The sequence below is a fragment of the Lynx rufus genome, unplaced genomic scaffold (genome assembly GCF_022079265.1).
Source record: "Lynx rufus isolate CCGP_SWC_20201006 ecotype Redwood Valley unplaced genomic scaffold, mLynRuf1.p SCAF_5, whole genome shotgun sequence".
Classification (NCBI taxonomy): Eukaryota; Metazoa; Chordata; class Mammalia; order Carnivora; family Felidae; genus Lynx; species Lynx rufus.
Genome location: NW_025814867.1, coordinates 1,130,069 through 1,154,685, shown reverse-complemented (window position 1 = coordinate 1,154,685; position 24,617 = coordinate 1,130,069). Strand labels below are relative to the sequence as shown.

Genomic DNA, 24,617 nt, shown 5'->3' with positions numbered 1-24,617 from the left:
TTATAAAATGAATATACCCTCCTTCATCGTAGTAAGCTTAGAAAGTAGTAAAAAAGCCACCCATAATTCCACAACCATGATGGAACCTCTGCTAACATCTTAGGATATTTCTTTCCAATCCCATGTAAAATACAAGCAGCCCACGTACTGTTGTTGACTGTATCATTCCCAACCTTCACTATTACAAATGCTGCTCTTCGGATACCTGTGTACACGAATCTTCGCCCTGTCTCTGATGACTTACTGAGGATGGACTGTGGTTCTTGGCAAAGCTGCCCTAGCGGTTTCTAGAAGTGCTGTGTCAATTTCCACTTACCCCAGATGGATAGGAGTGTTTCCATCACATACTACCTTTGCTAGGATTAAAAGTGCATTATTCTAAAAGTCCTCCCCTATCTCCTTGTCCTTCCTTCATCTTCTGTTTAAAAAAAAGAGACTCTTGGGGCACCTGGGTGGCTCAGTCGGTTAAGCATCTGACTCTTGATTTGGGCTCAGGTCATGATCCCAGGGTCATGGATCGAGCCCATGCCTAACTCCACACTGAGCGTGGAGCCCACTTACAATTCTTTCTCTCCCTCTGCCCCTCTCCCCAACTCGTGCTCTCTCTCTCTCTCTCTAAAATAAAAAAAAAATTATAAAAGTTAACAACTTATCAATTTAAAAATGAAATGGGAAAGACCTATTTAAGGTTGTATCAATCACCTCTCACTCTGACACACACACACACACACAAACTTCAATTAAGGAATACTTTCCATTAGAATTGCTTTTACAGGCTTTGAGATGAACTATATATGTGTTTTTCCTGTACCGCATGATTAATTTTACAAGTTGGTTAGCTTCAACGAATTTGTTTTCAGTTGAGTACGATATAGAGTGCAATTGCTAATGGTTTTTCACTTAGAATTGGCTTAGAAATATACAAAATGTCAGATTTTATCCATAACAATAATATTGTTATCTGAATACAGGAAAGGACCTCTGAAACCTACAAGACTGAGACTTCCTGCTTTTCACACTCACCTGACGCAACAGCTTCATATCCCTCAAGACAAAGGCGATGTAGAAGAGGGAGGCAAAGCAATTCAGAAAGTTGAACTGCCAAGAAAAAGACGGCAACATTTCACACTGCTTTACGGTACTTTATTACAGTTGTAAATACAGCATTAACAATGTAACGAGGGACTTCCAGCCCTCACCAGACGGCAGACTTGTTTCTCCTGCTCCTCCTCACTAAGCACATCCAGAAACCCTGGAAATACCACAAGAGGCGAGCAGAGGAGACCTCTGACAGCTGCCAACAGCTTGGACAGCGAACTGGTTTGGGACCCATGGCCTGAGGGAACAGCGGAACAGCGGAGCACACGCACATTTCTGCTACATTCTAACGGAAGAGGAAGAGCAAGGCCCAGCCTTTCCCAGCCCCCACCGGCAAGCCGGATGGCCTGGGCGGGCTCACTCCCTGCCCACCTAACCTCTGACCACCCCCCCCACCCCCCGTTCACTTGAGGAGCCCTGCAGACCTGGCAACGGGGTCCACCCGGACTCCTCGCTAACACTGAGTTGCCGAAGGATGTGCTTCCTTCCTGGCAAGGCCTGGCCCACCGGGCCCCACGGAGAGATGCCAGGCGGCACCTGCATTCTGCACGTCAAGCATCTCTCAGTGCTAGAATGAGGACTTCAAAGACTTTTTAGAGATGCATGGCTGCTTGCCCCTTTTCTAAAGTCCAAACTGCTAAAACTGTTTGTTTTGCATTACCTATTTATAAAAAATACTGTATTTATAAAAACACACTTGCCTCTATAATCAGACCTACTCCCATAAACCTAAGCACCTTCCTGTCAGGGCTTTGTGATCTCTTAAGGCCTGAACAACCAGATAACAAGCTTCTGACAATGATTTCTTGGCTGGAACAGAAACTCTTTTCTCCGGAACCTTTTCTTGGGAGTAAGATACACGGACTGCGGTCCAGTCGAGAGGTCAGAGGACTCTTTCTACGGCTTTCTCGATCCTCAGTCATGCTACCAATGGCTGCGGTAAGCTCCTGATAAATCAAGTGCTACCAAGCTGGTACTTCTTTTTTATAATAATAGTGGGAAAAGGGCAAAATGTGTGAGCTTTTACACAAACAGCAAGCAGGTTACACTACGCCTTCTCTCCATTTCCTCCCTCCCACCCACCAAAACATGCTGGGAACCTATTAGACTTTAGAAATTTCTTTCAAAAAGTAAAAAAAAAAAAAAGAAAAAAAAGTTAATGGTCCATCACTAAACAGACTGTGGGCAACTGAGAGAATTGTTAAATAGTGAAGCAAAGAAGTCACCAAAAGGAAAAAGAAACATGTCTGTAATGTGCTTAAATAGTTTTTTAAATAACTAGAAATTGGCTACCCTACTAATTTCTATACTTGAAGTCTTACACCACGTGCACATTTGTAGTAAGAGCATTCAACATATATGTAAGCACACTTAATCCTGCCTACCTATACAAAATATATTAACCATCTGATATCTTAAATTAGAAACCAGTTTTCATATTTATATTTCTAAGTATTAACCAGTATACATAAGCTTCATAATTCAAATGGATTTGTACATTAAAAACTCTACTCACCACTAAAACTTTCAGAATTAGATGATTCTGGTAGGCAGATTCCAATCTGTGATTCTCTACAAAAGGAAACAGGAGAGGAAATTTCTCTCAGATAAGAAAGCGGTATGGTGGGCTGTCATGGGGTAAAGGCAGATGTGCTGAGGCAGAGACATCAGGCAACGGAGCCTCGGCGAGTAAATGTGCCAGACTGTCAATCACGGCTGCCACTTATCCTCAAGAACATCGCACAGGAAGAAACGAAGATTAGGACACATTTTCCACAGTACTACAAGAGCACTGTGTTCTGAAAATTTTTTTAAAAATGTTTATTTATTTATTTTTGAGAGAGAAACGAGAGAGTGGGGGAGGGGTGGAGAGAGAAAGAATCCCAAGCAGGCTCTACACCACGAGCGCGGAGCCTGACACGGGGCTTGAACCCACAAACTGTAAGATCACGGCCTGAGCCAACATCAAGAGTCGGGTGCTTAACCCACTGAGCCACCCAGGTGCCCCTGGAATTCTTCTTAAAGTATTACTGCAACAAAGAATCATGGGAGGTCTTGGCAAACGATCCCACAGACAGCCACCCAGAAAAAGACCCCGAACAAGTGGCCACAGTGAAACTGACCGCAACCTCTGAAGAGGGCGATAAAGTGTCTGTCCGTGTGCCCTACAAGGATTCACTTAAAGAGCAACTCAAAATTCCCTCCTGAGCTACGGAAAGGAGACACAGTCCTGGCCCCCAGACAGCAGGGCAAAGACGCTCCTGAAGAGAAGTGTCACCCTGCAGAGAGGCGGTGTGAGGCTCGCCTGTACTGGAACCCCAGCTCAGCTATTCAGCCACTGTCTGTCCTTGGCAAGTCACTGAGCCTCCCGACACTCAGCCTCCTCGCTACAAAAACAAGGCGGATACCCGCTTCTCCCAGGGTCACTGTCGGGACAACAAATAATACAAAACCTTAGTCCAGTAACAGCACACGGAAAGGACTCCATGGATAATAGTTGCTAAAAGACTGACAAAAATAATTTACAACATCTTTATGGTCCGTGAAATTAAGGCATAGACTTCTTCATAGGAAATCGCACTGCACAGTTACTCGTTTGAGTGAGTAACTCCAGAGCAAATGGCCTATCCAGAGCATTTTCAAACCATGACCACTTCCTTCTACCAAGATACACACAAGGGTACCCGCTACACGCAGGCCAACGGCAACCCTCGGCCCTATGAACGTTGTCCATTTGGCCAAAGTATCTGAAGGTAATTCAATCTACTTTATCCTCGACGGAAAATACCAAATTATGGCGTTGGGATCACAGGTTTTGGACACAGAGTCTGGGTTAGCCTGGCTCTACAATTTGTCTGAATCTTGCTAACTCTCTGTGTCTTTATCCCTGAAGATAAACAAACTTCCACTTCATGGCGTCCCGAGGAGGTGAAAATGAGACACCATGGACGAAGAGCCAGCCGGGCACCTGGAGTGCAGTGACTAACACTAAGTGAGTGCCACGACAACCAGGAGCTGAGAGACACAGAGCCCACAAAACTGACGAACCCCGCCCCCAGTCTCGAGAGTGCACCCAGAGCCACACCTCCCTGCTTTGCCAGGTAGCAGTGATAGGAATCCTGTGAGCCAAGCAACGTTTCTGATAGGCAAACAAGGCATAAATACAAGCATCAAGTCTTACCCCACGAAGTTAGAAACTCAGCAGCGTATCGATAGAGGCGGTTCATGATCTCAATCACAATGGCATAGATGATGCTGGGCACATACAACAGGACACTGGTCCACTCGGATCCACTATTCTCGTGCAGACTCAAGGCCCAGGCCTCCATGTCAAAGTAAATCATCATGACATACAGAGAGAAATAGAGGCAGAGGCACACAAACGGCAGAGAGACCAGGTAAATGCGCAACTGCCTCTTGTAGCTGGGGTACAGAGGTTCCTTCCTGCCGGTGACGGGATTGGTACCCAGGACCCCATGGAATCCTGGCCGGGGCTCCTCAAACTGTCTCTTCATGACAAGTGTCCCCCACCTGTAGGTCATATTGGCACAGCCACGCTTCCACACTTCCAGGATCACTGTGGACCAGATGAGGTTGAAGGAGGCGAAGATCACGTACTTGTCATAGTCTTCCCACACAAATAAGTAGTAAGGTAACCCAATGACCGCCATGGGGATTAAGGCAACAGTGAAATATTCCAAAAATCCAAAGTAAAGAGCAATTGTTTCCCCGAAGTAGCCACGAATATGGTCTACGATAAAAAGGAAAAAAAAAAAAAAAACCTTAAGTACAGACTACCAACGACTTTCACCATTTGTTTTTTTAGGTACGTGGGGATCATTTCATACCCTCGTCTCCCAATCAGTGCGTGATGGTCAACCCGTCTTCCGTGCACCACAAAGACCGCGCTTGTCTGGACCGCAAGCCTGACGCTTTCCCCAGCTCACGGCCCAGGCCACAGCTGCGGTGGCTGCTCTGCTAGGCACCCTGGGACTGTCTTCCCTTTGCTTCCCTAGCTGATGGATGCCTTCTTCCCAAAGGAAAACCCACCTCCAGGCTTGTCCCAAATCTCCAAGGTCCTAGTTTAAATCCAGCCGTAGCCAATGAACCATTTTAATTTGGGGGTTTAAATTTATGCTCCCCACCTTACTCCCACTTCAATATCACAGTTGTAGATGTTCTTTTCAAAGAAGCCTTCCCATCCACAGTGTCTGCTCCCACTATCCAAAACTATAAATTTTCATCAATGTATCATGGCAAATTTTTCAGCACACTGCAAAAAAGTTATTCAAAAGCGCAGAACAATATTCTACACATTAACTTCTAGAACAGCCATGGGAACTCACGTATCTATTACCTTCAGATAAGCACTGGGCAAAAGAAGGGACAAGCAACATCACTGTTAATATTCTGTGAACGCCACACAAGCTAACTCAAAAGCGGTCGCAAACACTATCATCCTTTGCCGGCTGTATCTACTCGAGTGAGTGCCGGGCTTGCGAAAGCATCCAGCACTGGGCCCAGGGTGGGATGCAGGGGCTGGGGTGGTGCAGTAACGGGGCTATTACGTCTTGGTTAATTCCATGCCGTTAAAACATTTTTTGTTTTTTTTTAAGGTAACGTGTCAGATCGGTCTATGGAGGTGGGTCAGAGAACACTGGGATAAGCTCTTCTGCCCTATCCTTATTCTCCTAACTAAGGCAGGAACACGTTAAAAGAGTCAGTATGACAGGGCCCCCTCTAATCTGAGTCAGGTTAAAGGATATCCCAACAATGGAGGGGGGAGGGGAAAGGGTGCTCATGGCCCCAGGCGCCAAATCACATGACCTCCCTCCACACGTACCTATGGGCTGATACTTGAGAGTAAAGCGAGTGTACCAGGTGTCCTCCAGTTTCTTCAAGGCTTCGTTATCATGCAGCGGGAACACCTGAATCACGATGCCAGAGGTGAGCAATCTTCTCACTGTGAAGGCAAATGGTGCCAAGCTACATAAAGCGGATCTGAGATTGCTCATGGCATGATATACTTTTTCAAATGCTGTGAAGACAGCCCAGGAAGGACGCAGTGCTACACTACTCTGAAGGCAGATATTCCTTTGTTCTTCACCATGTAAATATCTTGGCTATTCTGACTATGGAAGCAATACAAGTTTATGTAAAATGTAAAACCATACAGAAATGTACAAATTAGAACTGAGAGACACCAGTTATTCTCTTCCTCCCACAAAAATAACGAGCATAAATAGCAATTTCATGCAATATCAGACTTTAAGACACACACCCATAAATGCACATTATAAAAACAAAAGTCGGATCATGCTACACCAGTGTTCTGTAACCTTTTCTCATCCAGCAGTGTATGATAAATGGTTTTCAATGCCAATACCTGCAAACGTGAAATGTCCTTTTTAATGGCATCATAATATTCCCTTGTATGAAGTGCTATAATTTAATCCTCTGTTGAAAAATACTTGTTTCCCTTCCTTTTCCCTTTGCTATTATAAAAGTTAAAATTGTTATACACGTATCTTTTCCCACCTGCCCACTATTTTCTCATATACATTTAGAAGTAGAACCGTTGGGTCCAAAAGCACACGTATTTTAAATTTAAACATCTACTATAAAACCGCCCCTAGAAAGACTTTACCAATCTGTCCCTCCCACCAAAGTGAAGGTAAGACAATGTTCAGTTCCTTTCATTCTTGTTGATACTGAGTATCTGCAGGGTCATTTTCATCCTTTCTAATCTGATAACAAGGGCTTACGTTTACAAACAGCAAATGTCAAAATCAAATAAAATCATACTTTCAGCAGCCAGTCATCTGGTATGATTTTATCCACTCGCACACATAGTGGAAAGAGGCAAGTGAATTGAACCAAAGACAATATCCCCTGGTGATAATCAACGAAAGCAGGGCATTCTCTCATCCATATACTTAGAGTGAATCACCGGGTGGGTGGGCGTTCGGGTCTTAACAGGAAGTGTGCTCGGCAGGCAGGGGGAACTCTGAGGCAACGCCTTGTGCCATATGTGGGGAGATAGAGTACTTCGCTCACAAGCTGCTGGTACAATCTCTAACAAAGAATATAGCTGGTGCTAAGTCGGAGTTTGCATAAAGAGAACATGCTTTGCGGTTTGCATCTACTGAGAAGCTTGGAGTTCTCCGAGGTTTACCAGCTCACCTCTCGCAAGGGCTGTCTCCCTTATCTCCTATCTACCTCCTCACCAAAGACAAGTGACGGGCTTATTAGGCAACAGGTCCCTCAAAGAGGAGGGCAAAAGAATGTCTGCAGCAGGGGGGGTGGGAACATGTTGTGTTTCATGTTGAAATACTACATATAACAAAGAGAGAGAGTATTCTCAAGACAGACGTCCTATCATAAAATCTTCAGAGTAATTTAAAAGTAAAGCTAATTTCTTAGAAATGAGCAAAGAGGGGCGCCCGGGTGGCTCAGTCGGTTGAGCGTCCGACTTCAGCCCAGGTCATGATCTCACAGTTCGTGAGTTTGAGCCCCGCGTCGGGCTCTGTGCTGACAGCTCAGAGCCTGGAGCCTGCTTCAGATTCTGTGTCTCCCTCTCTCTCTGCCCCATCCCCACTCATGCTCTCTCTCTGTCTTAAAAATAAATAAAACATCAAAAAAAATTAAAAAAAAAAAAAGAAATGAGCAAAGAATGCTAAATAGGAGAGATGTGATGCCAAAATTGGGAAAAGTCTGGGTCTGGAAGAAAAATTCTTGATAGATGATTGTTACTATTATATCTCAGACATAAGTTATCAAAAAAAGTCTTAAAAAGCTAGGGTTGTGATGAAATCCTTAATGACTAAGAAAGGTATACACTCAAAACATGCACAGACACATTAATAAGGGGGGAAAGGTACATGGTTTAATTTATATTAGCCACTGGTGCCATCAAACCCATTTCTTAATATTTTTATTCTGAAGTGTCTCAGAGGATTTTTCTTCAGCTCACATGGAACTCAGTCACCCACAACGGTTCTGATTCTTCTCTCTTATTTGAGGATGCACAGCTGTACCTTATTCTTTCTTCCAGGATTATGCTTTCCAATTGCTATATCAAGTTATTCAACTGTGAACTGACAACATCTAAACTAATTTACTATTTCTAAGTTCTTTTTAAAAAACTGACTGCATTCCACTACAGATGACTCTCGAGGCAGGCATAAAAACCAGCTACTTCTAAAAATAGGACCGTGAACTGAAGGACCCAGAGAGAATATAAAGCCTCATGTCCTAAATTACCAGGCTCCTCTTCGCCATCAATGCCAAAAGCATGGTTCCAATTTCAGCTTCTAAAAATAGAGGCTTTTCTTTTAATCCTTTAACTTTCTCTTGTCAGCTAAGAATGTAATTAAAATGACCCTTACCTTCAAAGGAAAATATGATGCTGTGCAGGCCTATTTAAAGAAAGAGACTCCTGCTTCTGCGAGGATCAAGATGGCAGACCGGAGGATGCTGAGCTCACCTCGTCCAGACACTCCGAGGCTACAACTACATGCACAACAACTCTCTGAGAATGGCCGGAAGGCCAGCGGCACCGACCCTCAATAGCCACAGAGGGTCGCGTCAAGGAGCATGGGAGGGGCAGAGAAATGGTGTGATCAGGACCCACACCCCAGCATGGCACCCCACAAGTGGGAGGGATATCACACGTAGGGGGGTCCTCCCTGAGGAGAGAGGGGTTCAAGCCCTCCATGGGGCAAACTTGCACTGGGGACCCGCACTGCGAGGACGGGCCCCCCAAATGTCTGGCTTTGAAAATCAGCAGGGTTTAATCCCACGAGAGCCAGAGGGCGATAAGAAACCGAGACTCCACTCTTAAAAGACCCACGCACCTGCCCACTCCAAGACCCAGCGCAGAGGCGACAGTTTGAGAAGCATCTGGGCCATACGTGAAGGAGGTCTACTGACTAACTTTAGGGCATGTGCCAGACGTGCAGGAAACTGCAGGAATTCCCTCCACGAACGGAAGCAGTGGCAGGTGCCTAGTACTGGTGAGAAACAGTTCTTTTATTTTTTTAAAGTTTATTGATTTATTTTTGAGAGAGAGAGAAAGCATAAGCCCAGGAGGGGCAGAGAGAAAGGGCGACAGAAAATCCCAAGCAGGCTCTGCACTGTCAATGCAGAGCCCGATTCGGAGAGGGAACCCACCAACAGTGAGATCGTGACCCGAACCGAAATCAAGAATCAGATGCTTAACCCACTAAGCCATCCAGGCACCCCACGAAACAGTTCTGATTCTCCTCTACTTTGCTAGCACTGTTAGCCCCACCCTCATATTCCCCTGCAGACCTGCCCCACTTAACCCTCCCCTCCCTGGCAGGCAGCCCCCAAAGTGGCTCCCACCTTATCACACTCACCAGGTCACCTCCACCTTCATTGTCATTCCCCTAAAGGGGCTCCCACCCACCATGGGCCCACAACAGTTGCAGCTCAGCCAGAACAGAAGGAAACACACACAGGACACCACTGGAGCTCCGGATTCTGGTGACCAGCGGGAGAATGCACTTTTGGGCCCCACAGTACACCTTCTACAGAAGGCCTCTCGCTCAAGAACAGACGTGGCTGATCTACCTAATACACACAAGCAAACATAGACAGGCAAGATGGGAAGACCGAGGAATACGACAAAACCTCAGAAAACTCGGTGAAAAAGAGATAAACCATCTACCCGATAAAGAGTTCAAAGTAATGGTCACGAAGATGCTCATTAAACTCAGGTGAAGAATGGATGAACACAGGAAGAACTTCAAAAGATTAAAAAAAAAAAAAAGATAAAAAGGGAACCACAGACAAAGAATATAATAACTGAGTTGAAAAATACACTAGAGAGAATCAACAGCAGATTAGAAGATGCAGAAAACTGGATCAGTGATCTGGAAAACAGGGTAATGGAAATGACCCTAGCTGAATGGCAAAAAGAAAAAAGAATTTCAAAAACTGAAGACGGTTTAAGAGACCTTCAGGACCTTAAGAGATCAAGGGTAATAACAATTGCATTACAGAGGTCCCAGAAAGAAAAGAGAAAGAGAAAGGGGCAGAAATCTTATTTGAAGTAGTTACAACTGAAAACGTCCCTAACCTCAACAAGAAAATATATCCATGTCCAAAAAGGAAAGAGCCCCAAACAAGATGAACCCAAAGAGGTCCATACCAAGACACAAAATAATTAAAAATCAAAAATTAAAGAGAAAATATGAAAAGCAACAGGAGATATGCAACTAGTTAAGAACATGGGAACACCCGTAATACGATCAGTTGATTTTTCACCAAATTTGGAGGTCAGAAGGGAGTGGCACAACATATTCAAAGTGCTGAAGGGAAAAAACCCACAAAGAGAAACACTCCCCAGCAAGGTTATCATTCAGGACTGAAGTAGATAAAGAGTTTCCCAGACAAAAGAGTTCACCACTAAACCAGCTTTACAGGAAATGTTAAAGGGATTTAAGTAGAAAAGGCCCTAACTAGAAGAAAATTTTGAAAGAAAAAAATCTAACTGTAACAGCAAGCATATGCCAGCCGTGGGAGATTAACTGCTTACAAAGAGAGTATGACGGTTAAAAGACAAAAGTAGTGAAGTGAATGATATCTATGACAGTTAAGAGATACACAAGATAAAAAGATGCAAAATATGACGTCAAAAACATAAAACAGGGAGAGGGAGAGTAAAAATGTAGTGCTTTTAGAAAGCGTTCAAACTTAAGCAACCATCAACTTAATACAGACTGCTATACACATAGAGTATTATATGTGAACCTCATAGTAATCACAAACAAAACCCTGTAATAAGGAATTCAAACACAACACTAAAGAAAGTCATCAAATCACAAGGGACAGGAGGAAAAGAAGGAACACAGAAGAACAAAAAAAACAACCAAAAACAATTAACAAAATGGCAATAAGTACAAATCAGTAACTTAAATACAAATGGGCTAAGTGTTCCAAGTGTTATTTTATTCAAAAGATAAAGGGTGACTGAACAGGTAAATAAACAAGACCCATCTATATGCTGTCTAAAAGAGACTCGCTTCAGACCTAAAGACACATACAGACTAAATGTGAAGTGATGAAAAAAGGTATTCCATGAAAATAAAAATGAAAAGAAAGCCAGGGTAGCAATATTTCTATTAGACAAAATAGACTGTAAACCAAAGGCTGTAATAGACAAAGAATTACATAATAATTGAAAAACTCAATCCAACAAGAGGATATAACAATTGTAAATATCAATGCACCCTACATGAAAGCACTTAAATATATAAAGCAAATACAAACAGACTAAAAGGTAAAAACTGACAATAATACAATAAGAATAGGGGACTTTAATGCCCCACTTACATCAACAAATAGATCATACAGGGAGAAAATCAATAAAAAACAAAACCAAACACACACACACACACACACACACACACACACACACACACACACAGATGGTTTAATGACACATTAAACCAGATGGACTTAACAGATACATACAAAAATTTCCATCCCAAACCAGCAGAATACACATTCTTTTGACATTCACATGGAACATTTAACAAGATAAATCACATAGTAGAGCAAAAACAAGTTTCAATAAATTGAAGGTTGAAATCTTATGAAACATCTTTTCTGAACACAGTGGTATAAAACCATAAATCAACTACAATAAGCAACCAATGAAATCAATGAGGAAATAAAAAAAATACCTTGAGACAAATAAAAATGGAAGCACTACATTCCAAAATCAATGAGACTCAGCAAAGGCAGTTGTAAGAGTGAAGTTCGTAGCAGTAGAGGCCTACCTCAAGAAACCAAAAAAATCTCAAATAAACAATCTAACCTTACACCTAAATAAACTGGAAGAACAAAGCCCAAAGTTAATGGAAGGAAGGAAATAATAAAGATCAAAGTGGAAATAAATAAAATGAAGACTTATAAAACAATAGTAAAGATCAATGAAACTAGTAGCTGGTTCCTTAAAAAGATGAATAAAATTGATAAACCAGATTCATCAAAGAAGGAGGAGGAGAAGAAGAAGAAGGAGGAGGAGAAGGAAGAGGAGGAGGAGGGGGGAGAAAGAAAGAAAGAAAGAAAGAAAGAAAGAAAGAAAGAAAGAAAGAAAAGAAGAAAAGAGTAACCATATAAATTACAAAGGATTTTAAGAAACTACTACCAAGAGTTACATGCTAGAAGAAATTGATAAACTCCTGGAAACATCCAATCTTCACAGAAGACAAATAGGAAGAAAGAGGAAATCTAAACAGACTGATTACTAGTAATGAAACTGAATCAGTAATCAAAAAACTTCCAACAAACAAAAGTCCAGAACCAGTTTCACAGGTAAATCCTACCAAACATTTAAGGAAAAGTTGGTATCAGGGCACCTGAGTGGCTCAGTCATTTAAACATCTGACTTTGGCTCAGGTCATGATCTCGTGGTTAATGAGTTCAAACCCCGCATCTGGCTCTGTGCTGATAGCTCAGAGCCTGAAGCCTACTTGGGATTCTGTCTTCCTTGCTCTCTGCCCCTCCCCCACCCTCTTTCTGAAAAATAAATAGACACTAAAAAAAGCTAAAGAAAAGTTAGTATCAATCCGTCTCAAACTATTCCAAAAAGTTAAAGAGAAAGGAACATTTCCAAATTAAGTCTATGAGACCAGAATTACCCTGATACCAAAACCAGACAAATATACAACAAAAAAAGAAAATCACAAGCCAGTATCGCAGGCCAGTATCAGGCCAGGATGCAAAAGTCCTTAACAAAATGAAAAACAAATTCAATAATACATTAAAAGGATCACACACCATAATCAAATGGAATTTATTTCAGGGATGCAAGGATGGTTCAATGTCCTCAAATCAATTCACACAAAATTCACACATTCACAAAATGAAGGATAAAAATCAAATGATTATCTCAATAGATGCAGAAAAAGTATTTGACAAAATTTTACATCCATTTATGGTAAAAACTCTCAACCAAATGTGTATAGTGAGAACATACCTCAATGTAATAAAAGCCACATATGACAAAAAAACACAGAGAATATCACACTCAAGATTAGGAATAAGAAAAGGATGTCCACCCTTCACCACTTTTATTCAATATAGTACTGGAAGTTCTTGCTGCAATAATCAGAGAGCAAAAAGGAATAAAAGGCATTCAAATTGATAAGGAGGAAGTAAAACTGTCACTATTTGCAGATAACATATTATATATAGAAAAACCTAAAGAATCCACAAAAATTAGATTAAATGAATTCAGTAAAGTTGAATAATGTATAATTAATATACAGAAATCTACGTTTCTATATACTAATAGTAAAATATTATAGGAAGAAATTAAGAAAACAATTCCATTTAAAACTGCATCAGAAAGAATAAAATAAATAGGATTAATTTAACTAATGAGGTGAAAGACCTATACTCTTGAAAACTTTGAGTCATTGATGGAAGAAATTGGAGATAAAAATAAATGAAAAGACATACCGTGTTCATGGATTAGAAGAATTAATATTGTTAAAATGTTCGTATTAACCAAAGCAATCTACAAACTCAATGCAATCCCTATCAAAATACCAATGGCATTTTTCACAGAATTAGAATAAATAACTCTAAAATCTGTATGGAACAACAAAAGACCCTGAATAACCAAAGCCATCTTGAGAAAGAAGAATAAATCTGGAGGTATCATGTTTCCAGATTTCAAACTACACTACAAAGATACAGTGATCAGAACAGTATGGTAATGGCACACACAGAAAAAGGCATATAGATCTATGGAACAGAACAGAGAGCCAGAAATGAACCCATGTAGATATGCTCAATTAATCTTTGCCAAAGGAGGCAAGAATACACAAATGGGGAAAAGACAATCTCTTCAAAAAATGGTTCTGGGAAAACTACAGCTACATGCAAAAGAATGAAAAAAGATCAATTACTGACACCATATACAGAAATAAACTCAAAATGGATTAAAAATTCAAATGTAAGACCTGAAACCATACAACTCCTTAAAAAACAACAACAATAACAACAACAACAACAAAAACAAACAAAAAAACACAGGCAGTAGACTCCTGGACACTGGTCTCAGCACTATTTTTTTGGTTCTGTCTCCTCAGGCAAGAGCAACAAAAGCAAAAACAAACCATTGGGTCTCCATCAAGCTAAAAACCTTTGCTATGCAAAGGAAACCATAAAGAAAATGAAAAGGCAACCTACTGAATGAAAGAAGATATTTGCAAATGATATATCTGATAGTAGGTTAATATCCAAAATATATAAGGAACTCATACTACACAACAATAACAAAAAAACAAACAATCTGATTAAAACATGGTCAGAGAGAGCCTTCCCCCTAAGGTCAGGAACAAGACAGGGATGTCCACTCTCGCCACTGTCATTCAATCTTAGCCTCTGCAATCAGACAACACAAAGAAATAGAAGGCATCCAAATCGGCCAGGAGGAGGTCAAACTTTCACTCTTCGCAGATGACATGACACTGTATATGGAAAACCCTAAAGATTCCACCAAAAAACTGCTGGAATTGATTCATGAATTCAGCAAAGTTGCAGGATATAAAATCAATGCACACAAATCGGTTACATTCCTATACACCAACAATGAAGCAACAGAAAGAGAAATCAAGGAATCGATCCCATTTACAGTTGCACAAAAAAAAACATAAAATACCTAGGAATAAATCTAACCAAAGAGATGAAAAATCTATATGCTGAAAACTATAGAAAGCTTATGAAAGAAACTGAAGAAGACACAAAAAAATGGAGAAAGATTCCATGCTCCTGGATAGGAAGAACAAATATTGTTAAAATGTCGATACTACCCAAAGCAATCTACATATTCAATGCAATCCCTATCAAAAATAATACCAGCTATTCTTCACAGAGCTAGAACAAATAATCCTAAAATTTGTATGGAACCAGAAAAGACCCTGAAGAGCCAAAGCAATCTTGAAAAGAAAACCAAAGCAGGAGGCATCACAATCCCAGACTTCAAGCTATACTACAACGCTGTAACCATCAAGACAGTATGGTACTGGCACAAAAACAGACACTCAGATCAATGGAACAGAATAGAGAACCCAGAAATGGACCCACAAACGTATGGCCAACTAATCTTTGACAAAGCAGGAAAGAATATCCAATGGAATAAAGACAGTCTCTTCAGCAAGTGGTGCTGGGAAAACTGGACGATGACATGCAGAAGAATGAACCTGGACCACTTTCTTACACCATACACAAAAATAAACTCAATATGGATGAAAGACCTCAATGCAAGACCATCAAAATCCTTGAGGAGAAAGCAGGTAAAAACCTCTTTTATCTTGCCTGCAGCAACTTGGTACTCAACACGTCTCCAGACCCAAGGGAAACAAAAGCAAAAAGGAACTACTGGGACCTCATCAGAATAAAAAGCTTCTGCACAGTGAAGAAAACAATCAGCAAAACTAAAAGGCAACAGACAGAATGGGAGAAGATATTTGCAAATGACATATCAGATAAAGGGCTAGTATCCAAAATCTACAAAGAAGTTATCAAACTCAACATCCAAAAAACAAATAATCCAGTGAAGAAATGGGCAAAAGACATCATAGACACTTCTCCAAAGAAGACATCCAGATGGCCAACTGATACATGAAAAAATACTCAACATCACTCATCATCTGGGAAATACAAATCAAAACCACAATGAGATACCACCTTACACCTGTCAGAATGGCTAACATTAACAACTCAGGCAACAACAGATGTTGGCGAGGATGCGGAGAAAGACGATCTCTTTTGCACTGTTGGTGGCAACGCAAGCTGCTAGAGCCACTCTGGAAACAGTATGGAGGTTCCTCAAAAAACTAAAAATAGAACTACCCTACGACCCAGCAATTGCACTACTAGGCATTTATCCATGGGATACAGGTGTGCTGTTTTGAAGGGATACATGCACCCCATGTTTATAGCAGCACTATCCACAATAGCCAAAGTATGGAAAGAGCCCAAATGTCCATCAATGGATGAATGGGTAAGGAAAATGTGGTATATATACACAATGGAGTATTACTCGGCAATCAAAAAGAATGGAATCTTGCCAATTGCAACTATGTGGATGCAACTGGAGGGTATTATGCTAAGTGAAATTAGTCAGAGAAAGACAAAAATCATATGACCTCACTCATATGAAGACTTTAAGAGACAAAACAGATGAACATAAGGGAAGAGAAACAAAAATAATATAAAAACAGGGAGGGGGACAAAACAGAAGAGACTCATAAATACGGAGAACAAACTGAGCGTTACGGGAGGGGTTATGGAGGGGGATGGGCTAAATGGGTAGGGGAACTAAGGAATCTACTCCTGAAATCATTGTTGCACCATATGCTAACTAATTAGGATGTAAATTTTAAAAAATAAAAAATAAAATTAAAAAAATAAAATAAATAATAAAAAAATTAAAATTAAAAAATTAAAAAAACATGGTCAGAGAACTGAACTTTTTTCCAAATAAGATAGACAGGTGGCCAACGGACACATGACAAAATGCTCAATATCACTAATCACCAGGGAAATGCAAATGAAAACCACCATGACGTATAGCTTCACGTGTGTCAGATTAGCTAGTATCAGAAAGACAAGAAATAACAAGTATTGGTGAGGAGGTAGTAAAAAAGGAACCCTACTGCACTGCTAATGGAAATGGAAATTGGTACAGCCACTATGGAAAACAGTATGGATGTTCCTCAAAAAATTGAAATAGCAATTTCATACAATCCAATAATCCCATTTCTGAGTAGTTACCTGATGAAAAGGAAAACACTAATTCAAAGATATCTGCACTTCTTTGTTCAATATAGCATTATTTACAATGGTCAAAATAAGGAATAAACCCAAATGTCCATCGACAGGTGAATGGATAAAGAAGACCTACTACATAAACATACAGACAAATGAATGTTACTCAGGCATGAAAATACAGTGGGGGGAGGAGTTAAGGTGGCAGAGTACGAGAGGACCCAATGCTACCCTCATTCCTTGAAAACATCTAGATAAATATCAAATTGCATCTGAGGACTCAATACCCAGGAAATACATCTGAGGACTGAGAAAACAAACTGCGTAACTACAGGAAGGAAAGAGACCACATCCTAGAAGGTAGGAGGTGCAGGGACATGATCTGGGGGAGAAAAGACTCACAGGTGCCGCAGAGCGAAGAGAGTCCAGATCAGGGAGAGAGGAGGGGGGGAGAGAGAGAGAGAGAGAAAACAAAACGCAGGGCACTGAACAAGAAAAACCCTGTCAAGGAAAACAAGAGGGGCTGATTATTGCAAGTTTTTGCAAGCAGTGGAGCTCAAAGTCTGAAGTTTCAGAAGTCTGTGCCAAGGTGGAGCCAGGCAGGCCTAGAGGTCTCCTATGGAGGAGGGCAGAGGCCTGGGAGTGGACAGTGCGTTCTCCTGGGTTGCGCTGGGAGAGACAGCTCTTCTTGGAGTGCATTTGGGAGAGGTAGCACTGCCTCTCCGGGGACAAAAGAGCCGGGAGCTTCCATTAGCATAGGGGCAGAGGCACCTGCTGAGGGCAGCTAACCTGGATGCGGGCTCTTTGCTGGCTTTAGCATAAACTTTAAGCCCCTGGACAGTTGAGCAACTGCCCTTCTGTGGCAAACCAGCACCAGCCAAAGCATGGCAAGACCCTCCCCTAGAAGATCGGCACAGGTAGAATCCCTAAAATCTGAAATTGTGAAACCCAGTCAGCACGCCTGAGATAGGAGCACTGCATCGCCGGGTGGGCAGATGGCTCGGAAACAGACCAGCTGAAGGCAGGGATCTGAGGAAAGCCTGGGACAAACGAGAGGAGATTGTGTGCTCCCCTGTGAGGGCTTCCTGAACAGCAGTAAGTGCGAATTCCCCTCTCCAGGGACAATAAAGCCGGCTGATGCCATTTTAATCCCTGCCCATCAGCACAGTCAGACTTCAGCGAAAATCACAGTCCTCGCGTTGGAGGCTTGAGTCACTCACACCAAGCCCCACCCCCTGAGCTCTGAAGGTGCTTCTGAACTAGGGCGAGAGTGCCTGAGAGTCAGAGCGGCAACAGGCCCCTCCACTACAAGACCGCCACAAATCACCTGCATGCACCAAATCTACTGACCATGAAGTGCTGCAAAACTTCAGCTCTCAGGGAAATGGCATCTAGCTTCTTTTAAGAAGTAGACCAAAACACACCTAATTAAAACTCACCACACAGTGGACAAGGTCCAAACACTCCCCGCTGCAGAGAACTGACCTGAGGCAAAGAACAGCCAAAAAACAACAGTAGCGTACACACAGCATACACCAGAAACACCTCCTGAAGTGCCAAACCCTGGGCAGTATATGACTTCTTTGATATCCAGCCACTACTCTCCGGAGCAGGAAACATAACAGGCTTTCCTCAAACACAGAAAACAGAGACCTAGACAAAATGCCCAGATGGGGGAATTTGTCCCAAAAGAAAGAATTAGAAGAGGTCACAGCCAGGGATCTACTCAAATCAGATATAAGTAATAAACCTGGACCAGAATTTAAAACCACCACCGTAAGGATACCAGCTGGACTTGAGAAAAGCACAGAAGACACCAGGGAGTCCTTTACCGCAGAGGTAAAAGACCTAAAACTAGTCAGGCCAAAATAAAAATGCTAGAACCAAGATGCAAAATAGCCTAAATGTAATGACAACAAAGATGGAAGAAGCAAAGGAAGGAATCAACGATACAGAAGATAAAATTATGGAAAATAATGAGGCTGAAAAGAAGAGGGGAAAAAATATTGGATCATAAATATAGACTTAAGGAACTCAGCAACTCCTTAAAGTATAATAATATTCATGTCATAGGAATCCCAGAAGAAAAAGAGAGGGGAAAGGGGGCAAAAGGTTTATTTGAGAAATTACAGCTGAAAACTTCCCTAATCTGGGGAAGGAAACAGACATCCAAATCCAGGAGGCACAGAGAACTCCCATCAAAATCATAAAAGTAGGCCAACCCCAAGACGTGTTGTAGTAAAATTTACACAATACAGAGATAAGGAAAGAATCATGAAAGTAGAAAGGGAAAAGCAATCCGTAACTTATAAGGAAAGACAAATCAGCATAGCAGTAGATATCTCCATGGAAACCTAGCAGGCCAGAAGGGAGTGGCATGACATATTCAATGTGCTGGATGGGAAAAATATGCAGCCAAGAATACTTTATCCAGCAAGGCTGCCATTCAGAATAGAAAAAGATATAAAGGTTCCCAGACAAACAGAAACTAAAGGAGACCATGACCACTAATCTAGCCCTGCAAGAAATATTAAAGGGGACTTTTTGAGTGGGAAAGAAAGACCAAAAGCAACAAAGACTAGGAAGGAAAGAGAAAAACTCCAGAAACACCAACTTTATAGGTAATACAATGACACTAAATTTACATATGTGTGTGTGTATACATATATAAATTATATTATATATTATATATATGTATAATGAATATTATATATTCACCCTGAATATATAATTATATATATATTTATGTATAATATAAATATAATTTATATATATATTATATTTATAAATATATAAATTATATATATAAATATATAATTTATATATAATATAAATGGACTACATGCTCTCATCAAAAGAAAGAGAGTATTAGAATGGATAAAAAAAAAAACAAGACCCCTCAATATATTGCCTACAAGAAACTCACTTTAGATCTAAAGATACCTGCAGACTCAAGGTGAGAGGATGGAGAACCATTTATAATCCTAACGGACGTCAAAAGAAAGACGGAGCAGCCACACTTATATCTGACAAACTAGATTTTAAACCAAAGACTGTAACAAGTGACAGAGAAGGACACTGTATCATAACAAAGGGGTCTACCCAACAAGAATATCTAATAATTATAAATATTTATGCCACCAACGTGGAAACACCCAAATATATAAGTCAATCAATAACAAACATAAAGAAACTCATTGATAACAATACAAAAATAACAGGGGACTTTAACATCCCACTTACAGCGATGGAAAGGTCATCTAAGGAGGAAATCAACAAGGAAACAATGGCTTTGAATGACACACTGACCAGATGGACTTAATAGATGATATATTCAGAACATTTCATCCTAAAGCAGTGAACTACATGTTCTTTCCAAGTGTACATGGAACACTCACCAGAACAGGTCAGATACTGGGTCACAAATCAGCCCTCAACAAGTATAAAAAAGACTGAGATCATAGTATCATGCATAACTTCAGAACCCAACGTTATGCAACTTGAAGTCAAAGGTAAGAAGAAATTTGGAGAGAGCACAAATACATGGAGGTTAAAGAAGATCCTACTAAAGAATGAACGGGTTAACCAGGAAATTAAAGAAGAAATTAAAAAATGCATGGAAGCAAATGAAAGTGAAAACACAACAGTCCAAAACCTTTAGGATGCAGCAAAGGCGGTCCTAAGAGGGAACTATATTGCAATACAGGTCTACTTCAAGACACATCTCAAATAAAAAACCTAAAGCACACCTAAAGGAGGTAGAAAAGGAACAACAATTAAAGGGTAAAGCCAGCAGAAGAAGGGAAATAATAAAGATTAGAGCAGGAATAAACAATATGGAAACCAAACAAACAAAAAAACCCAAGAGACCAGAGCAACAAAACTAAGAGCTAGTTCTTGGAAAGTATCAATAAAATGGATAAACCCCCAGCCAAACTTATCAAAGATAAAAGAGAAAGGGCCAAAACAAATAAAATCACAAATGAAAGAGGAGAGATCACAACCAGCACCAGAAAAATACAAACAATTATAAGAGAATATTATTAAAACTTATACGCCAACAAACTGGGCAATCTGGAAGAAATTGACAAATTCCTAGAAACACACAAACTACCAAAACTGAAACAGGAAGAAACAGAAAATCTGAACAGACCCATAACCAGCAAAGAAATTAAATCAGTCATCAAAAATCTCCCAACAGATGAAAATCCAGAGCCAGATGGCTTCCCAGGGGAATTCTACCAGACATGTAAAGAAGAGTTAATACCTATTCTTATCAAACTGTTCCAGAAAATAGAAATGCAAGGAAAACTTCCAAATTCATTCTACGAGGCCAGCATCACCTTGATTCCAAAATCTGACAAAGACCCAGCAAATTATAGGCCAATATCCTGAATGAACCTGGATGCAAAAATTCTCAACAAAATAGGAGCAAATCAAATCCAACAGTACATTAAAAGAATCATACTCCATGATCAAGTTGGATTTATTCTTAGGGTGCAAGGGTGATTCAATATTCACAAATCAGTGTGATATACCACGTTTATAAAAGAAAGGATAAGGACCATATGATCCTCTCAATTGATGCAGAAAAAGCATTTGACAAAGTACAGCATCCATTCTTGATAAAAACCCTCAACAAACTAGGGATAGAATGAATATACCTCAAAATTATAACGGCCATATAAGAAAGACCCACAGCTAATATCCTCAATGGGGAAAAATTGAGAGCTTTTCCTCTGAGATCAGGAACAAGACAGGGATGTACACTCTTACCACTGTTATTAAACTTAGCACTAGAGGCCTTAGCCTCAGCAATCAGACAATAAAAAGAAATAAAAAGCATCAAAACAGGCAAGGAAGAAGTCAAACATCGACCATTCACAGATGACATGATACTCTATGTAGAAAACCTGAAAGGGGCACCTGGGTGGCTTACCTGGTTAATGAGCTAACTCTTGCTGTGGGCTCAGGTCATGATCTCATGGTTCATGAATTTGAGCCCCACACTGGGCTCTGTGAAAACAGCATGGAGCCTATTTGGGATTCTCTCTCTGCCCCTCACCCCACTTTCATACATTTTCTCTCTTTAAGTAAATAAATAAACATTAAAAAAAAAGGAACCCTGAAAGACTCCACCACCAAAAAATTGCTAGAACTGATACATGAATTCAGCAAAGTTGCAGGATACAAAATCAATGTACAGAAATTTGCTGCATTTCTATACATCAACAATGAAGCGGCAGAAACAGAAATCAAGGATTCGATCCAATTTACATCTGTACCAAAACCATAAGATGCCTAGGAATAAACCTAACCAAAGAGGTAAAAGATCTGTACTCTGAAAACTATGGAACACATATGAAAGAAACTGAACAAGACACAAAGAAATAAAAAAACATCACATGCTCATGGGTTGGAAGAACAAACATCGTTAAAATGTCTTTACTACTGACAGCAATCTACACACTCAATCTACAATCCCTATAAAAATAACACCAGCATTTTTTACAGAACTAGAACAAACAATCCTAAAATTTGTATGGAACCACAAAATATCTCTAACAAAGAAATCCTGAAAAATAAAAGGAAAATGGGAGGTATCACAATTCCAGACTTCAAGCTGTATTATATATTACAAAGCTGTAATCATCAACACAGTATGGTACTGGCACAAAAACAGACACTCAGATCAGTGGAACAGAATAGAGAACCTAGAAATGGGTCCACAAACATAGGGCCAACTAACCTTCGACAAAGCAGGAAAGAATATCAGATGGAAAAAAGACTGTCTCTTCAGCAAGTGGTGCTGGGAAAACTGGACAGCGACATACAGAAGAATGAACCTGGACCATACACAAAAATAAACTCAAAATGGATGAAAGCCCTAAATGTGAGACAGGAAGCCATCAAAATCCTCAAGGAGAAAGCAGGCAACAACTTCTTGGACACTGGCTGTAGCAACTTCTTACTAGACACATCACTGGAGGCAAGGGAAACAAAAGCAAAAATGAACTACTGGGACCTCATCAAAATAAAAAGCTTCTGTACAGCAAAGGAAACAACAAAAGTAAAAGACAACCTATGGAATGGGAGAAAATATTTCCAAATAACATACTGGATAAAGGGTTAGTATCCAAAATCTATAAGAACTTATCAAACTCAACCCCCCCCAAAAAAAAACCCCAAAAATTCAGTTAAGAAGTGGGCAGAAGACATGAATACACATTTTCCCAAAGAAGACATCCAGATGGCCAACAGGAACATGAAAAGATGCTCAGAGTGCTTGGGTGGCTTAGTCGGTTAAGCATCCAACTCTTGATTTCAGCTCAGATCATGATCTCAAAGTTAGTGAGATCATGCCCTGCTCATGGACAGGGCCTGCTTGGAATTCTCTCTCTTCCTCTCTTTCTCTCTTCTCAAAATAAAATAAATATTTTTAAAAATGATGCTCAGGGGCCAACATGGCGGAGAAGTAGGGGGAATCCATACTTCCCGTGTCTCTCAAACAAAGAAGTGTAGAAGCCAAAGGACTGAACACCAGAGCCCGGGCGGAAAAGACTGAATCTACTGGGAAGAAAATGGGAAAGCTGAAAAAAGATAGGTGGGCGACTGCCAACTGGGGGAGATTTAAAAAAAGGCCTTTGGGTACGGAGGGGAGGGACCCCCTTCTGCAGAGAGACAAAGAGAAGAGAAAGGGCGGCTGGGGAAGTGTCCAACCGGATCTGGACAGGAGAAAGACCCCGGACCCTGTGGCTGAGACTGAGAGGGATCGAACCCTAACTGCGGGGCTATCTCCAGACTGGGGCCAGCTCCCCCGCGCACCTAGCTAGGGAAGAGGGGAGCCAGGCCTGGGTGCGGTGGCAGGTCAGGGGCTCAGACCGCAGTTGGAGGAGGTGGTTCCCTCCCTGGAGGGCTGCGTGCCAGTGCGGAACCTGCCTGCAACCGCCACCCCGGGGCTCGAGGCAAGGGCCGTGGCTTAGGCTGCAGTAGGAGAAGGCTGTCCTCCCTGAAGTGCAGCGGCACAAAGCCACCGGGATCACACATCGCCACCCTGAGCGGCGCTTCCCCAGCGCCAGAGCGCAGGGAGCAGGATCCGAATCCTAGCCAAGCGCAGGGTCAGCTGAGTCGGCGGAGAGAGAAGGACCGCCCCGTCTGCGCTCGGGGCACAGTGAGGACGACTCAAACGGAGTCCTGCGGTCCGGCTGGGTGGAGAAGAGACGGGGGATCACCATTCGCCCCTCAACCCCACCAAGGCGGGGCCTCAGGGCTCCCCCCCACCCACGCAGTAGTGGGGGTGGTTCCAGATTACGGCAAACCACGCCCCTTTGCACTGGGTACCTGTGTATCCCGCGGAGGGGCCCTAGACCCTGCAGACAGCTATTCCCGACAAGGTCTGCAGCATTGCCTGGATTAGCTCTAGGTCAATTCTGCATATAGAGACATATCCTCCCCCTCCCCCCCCCTTCTCCTCCTTATCTCTTCCGTCCCTTAGGCTGGTTACTCTGCTCATTGGTCTCTCTGAACAGGCATGTTTAATCCATTGTCTCGATACACGGTCTACACCTCTTTCTTTACACTCCTTTCTCTCTCTTGGAATAATTAAGCCACATAGTTTCTCTGTCTGGGTAACTTAATCTTCGTTAGGTTTTCCCCGCCCCCTTCTTTATTTTCCTTTCTCTCTCTCTGGATTAAGCCTTTTAGTC

The 24,617-nt window shown here is 41.5% G+C and overlaps 1 protein-coding gene across 17 annotated transcripts in view; it reads right to left on the bottom strand.

Annotated features, from left to right (window-relative positions):
* The window catches only part of ANO10 (anoctamin 10), a 224,090-nt gene that overhangs the window by 173,839 nt on the left and 25,634 nt on the right, over positions 1-24,617 (bottom strand). For 16 of the 17 annotated variants that reach the window (XR_006965599.1, XR_006965600.1, XM_047098699.1 and 13 more), the window contains exons 5-8: positions 5,942-6,061; positions 4,280-4,849; positions 2,615-2,670; positions 1,024-1,098 (exon numbers count right to left, since the gene is read on the bottom strand). Coding sequence is in view for 15 of the 17 variants with exons in the window: in XM_047098699.1 (XP_046954655.1) it covers positions 1,024-1,098; positions 2,615-2,670; positions 4,280-4,849; positions 5,942-6,061 (821 nt within the window). In the remaining 2 variants the exon portion in view is untranslated. The remainder of the gene's footprint in view (positions 1-1,023; positions 1,099-2,614; positions 2,671-4,279; positions 4,850-5,941; positions 6,062-24,617) is intronic. The other variant, XM_047098701.1, reaches the window with a different exon arrangement.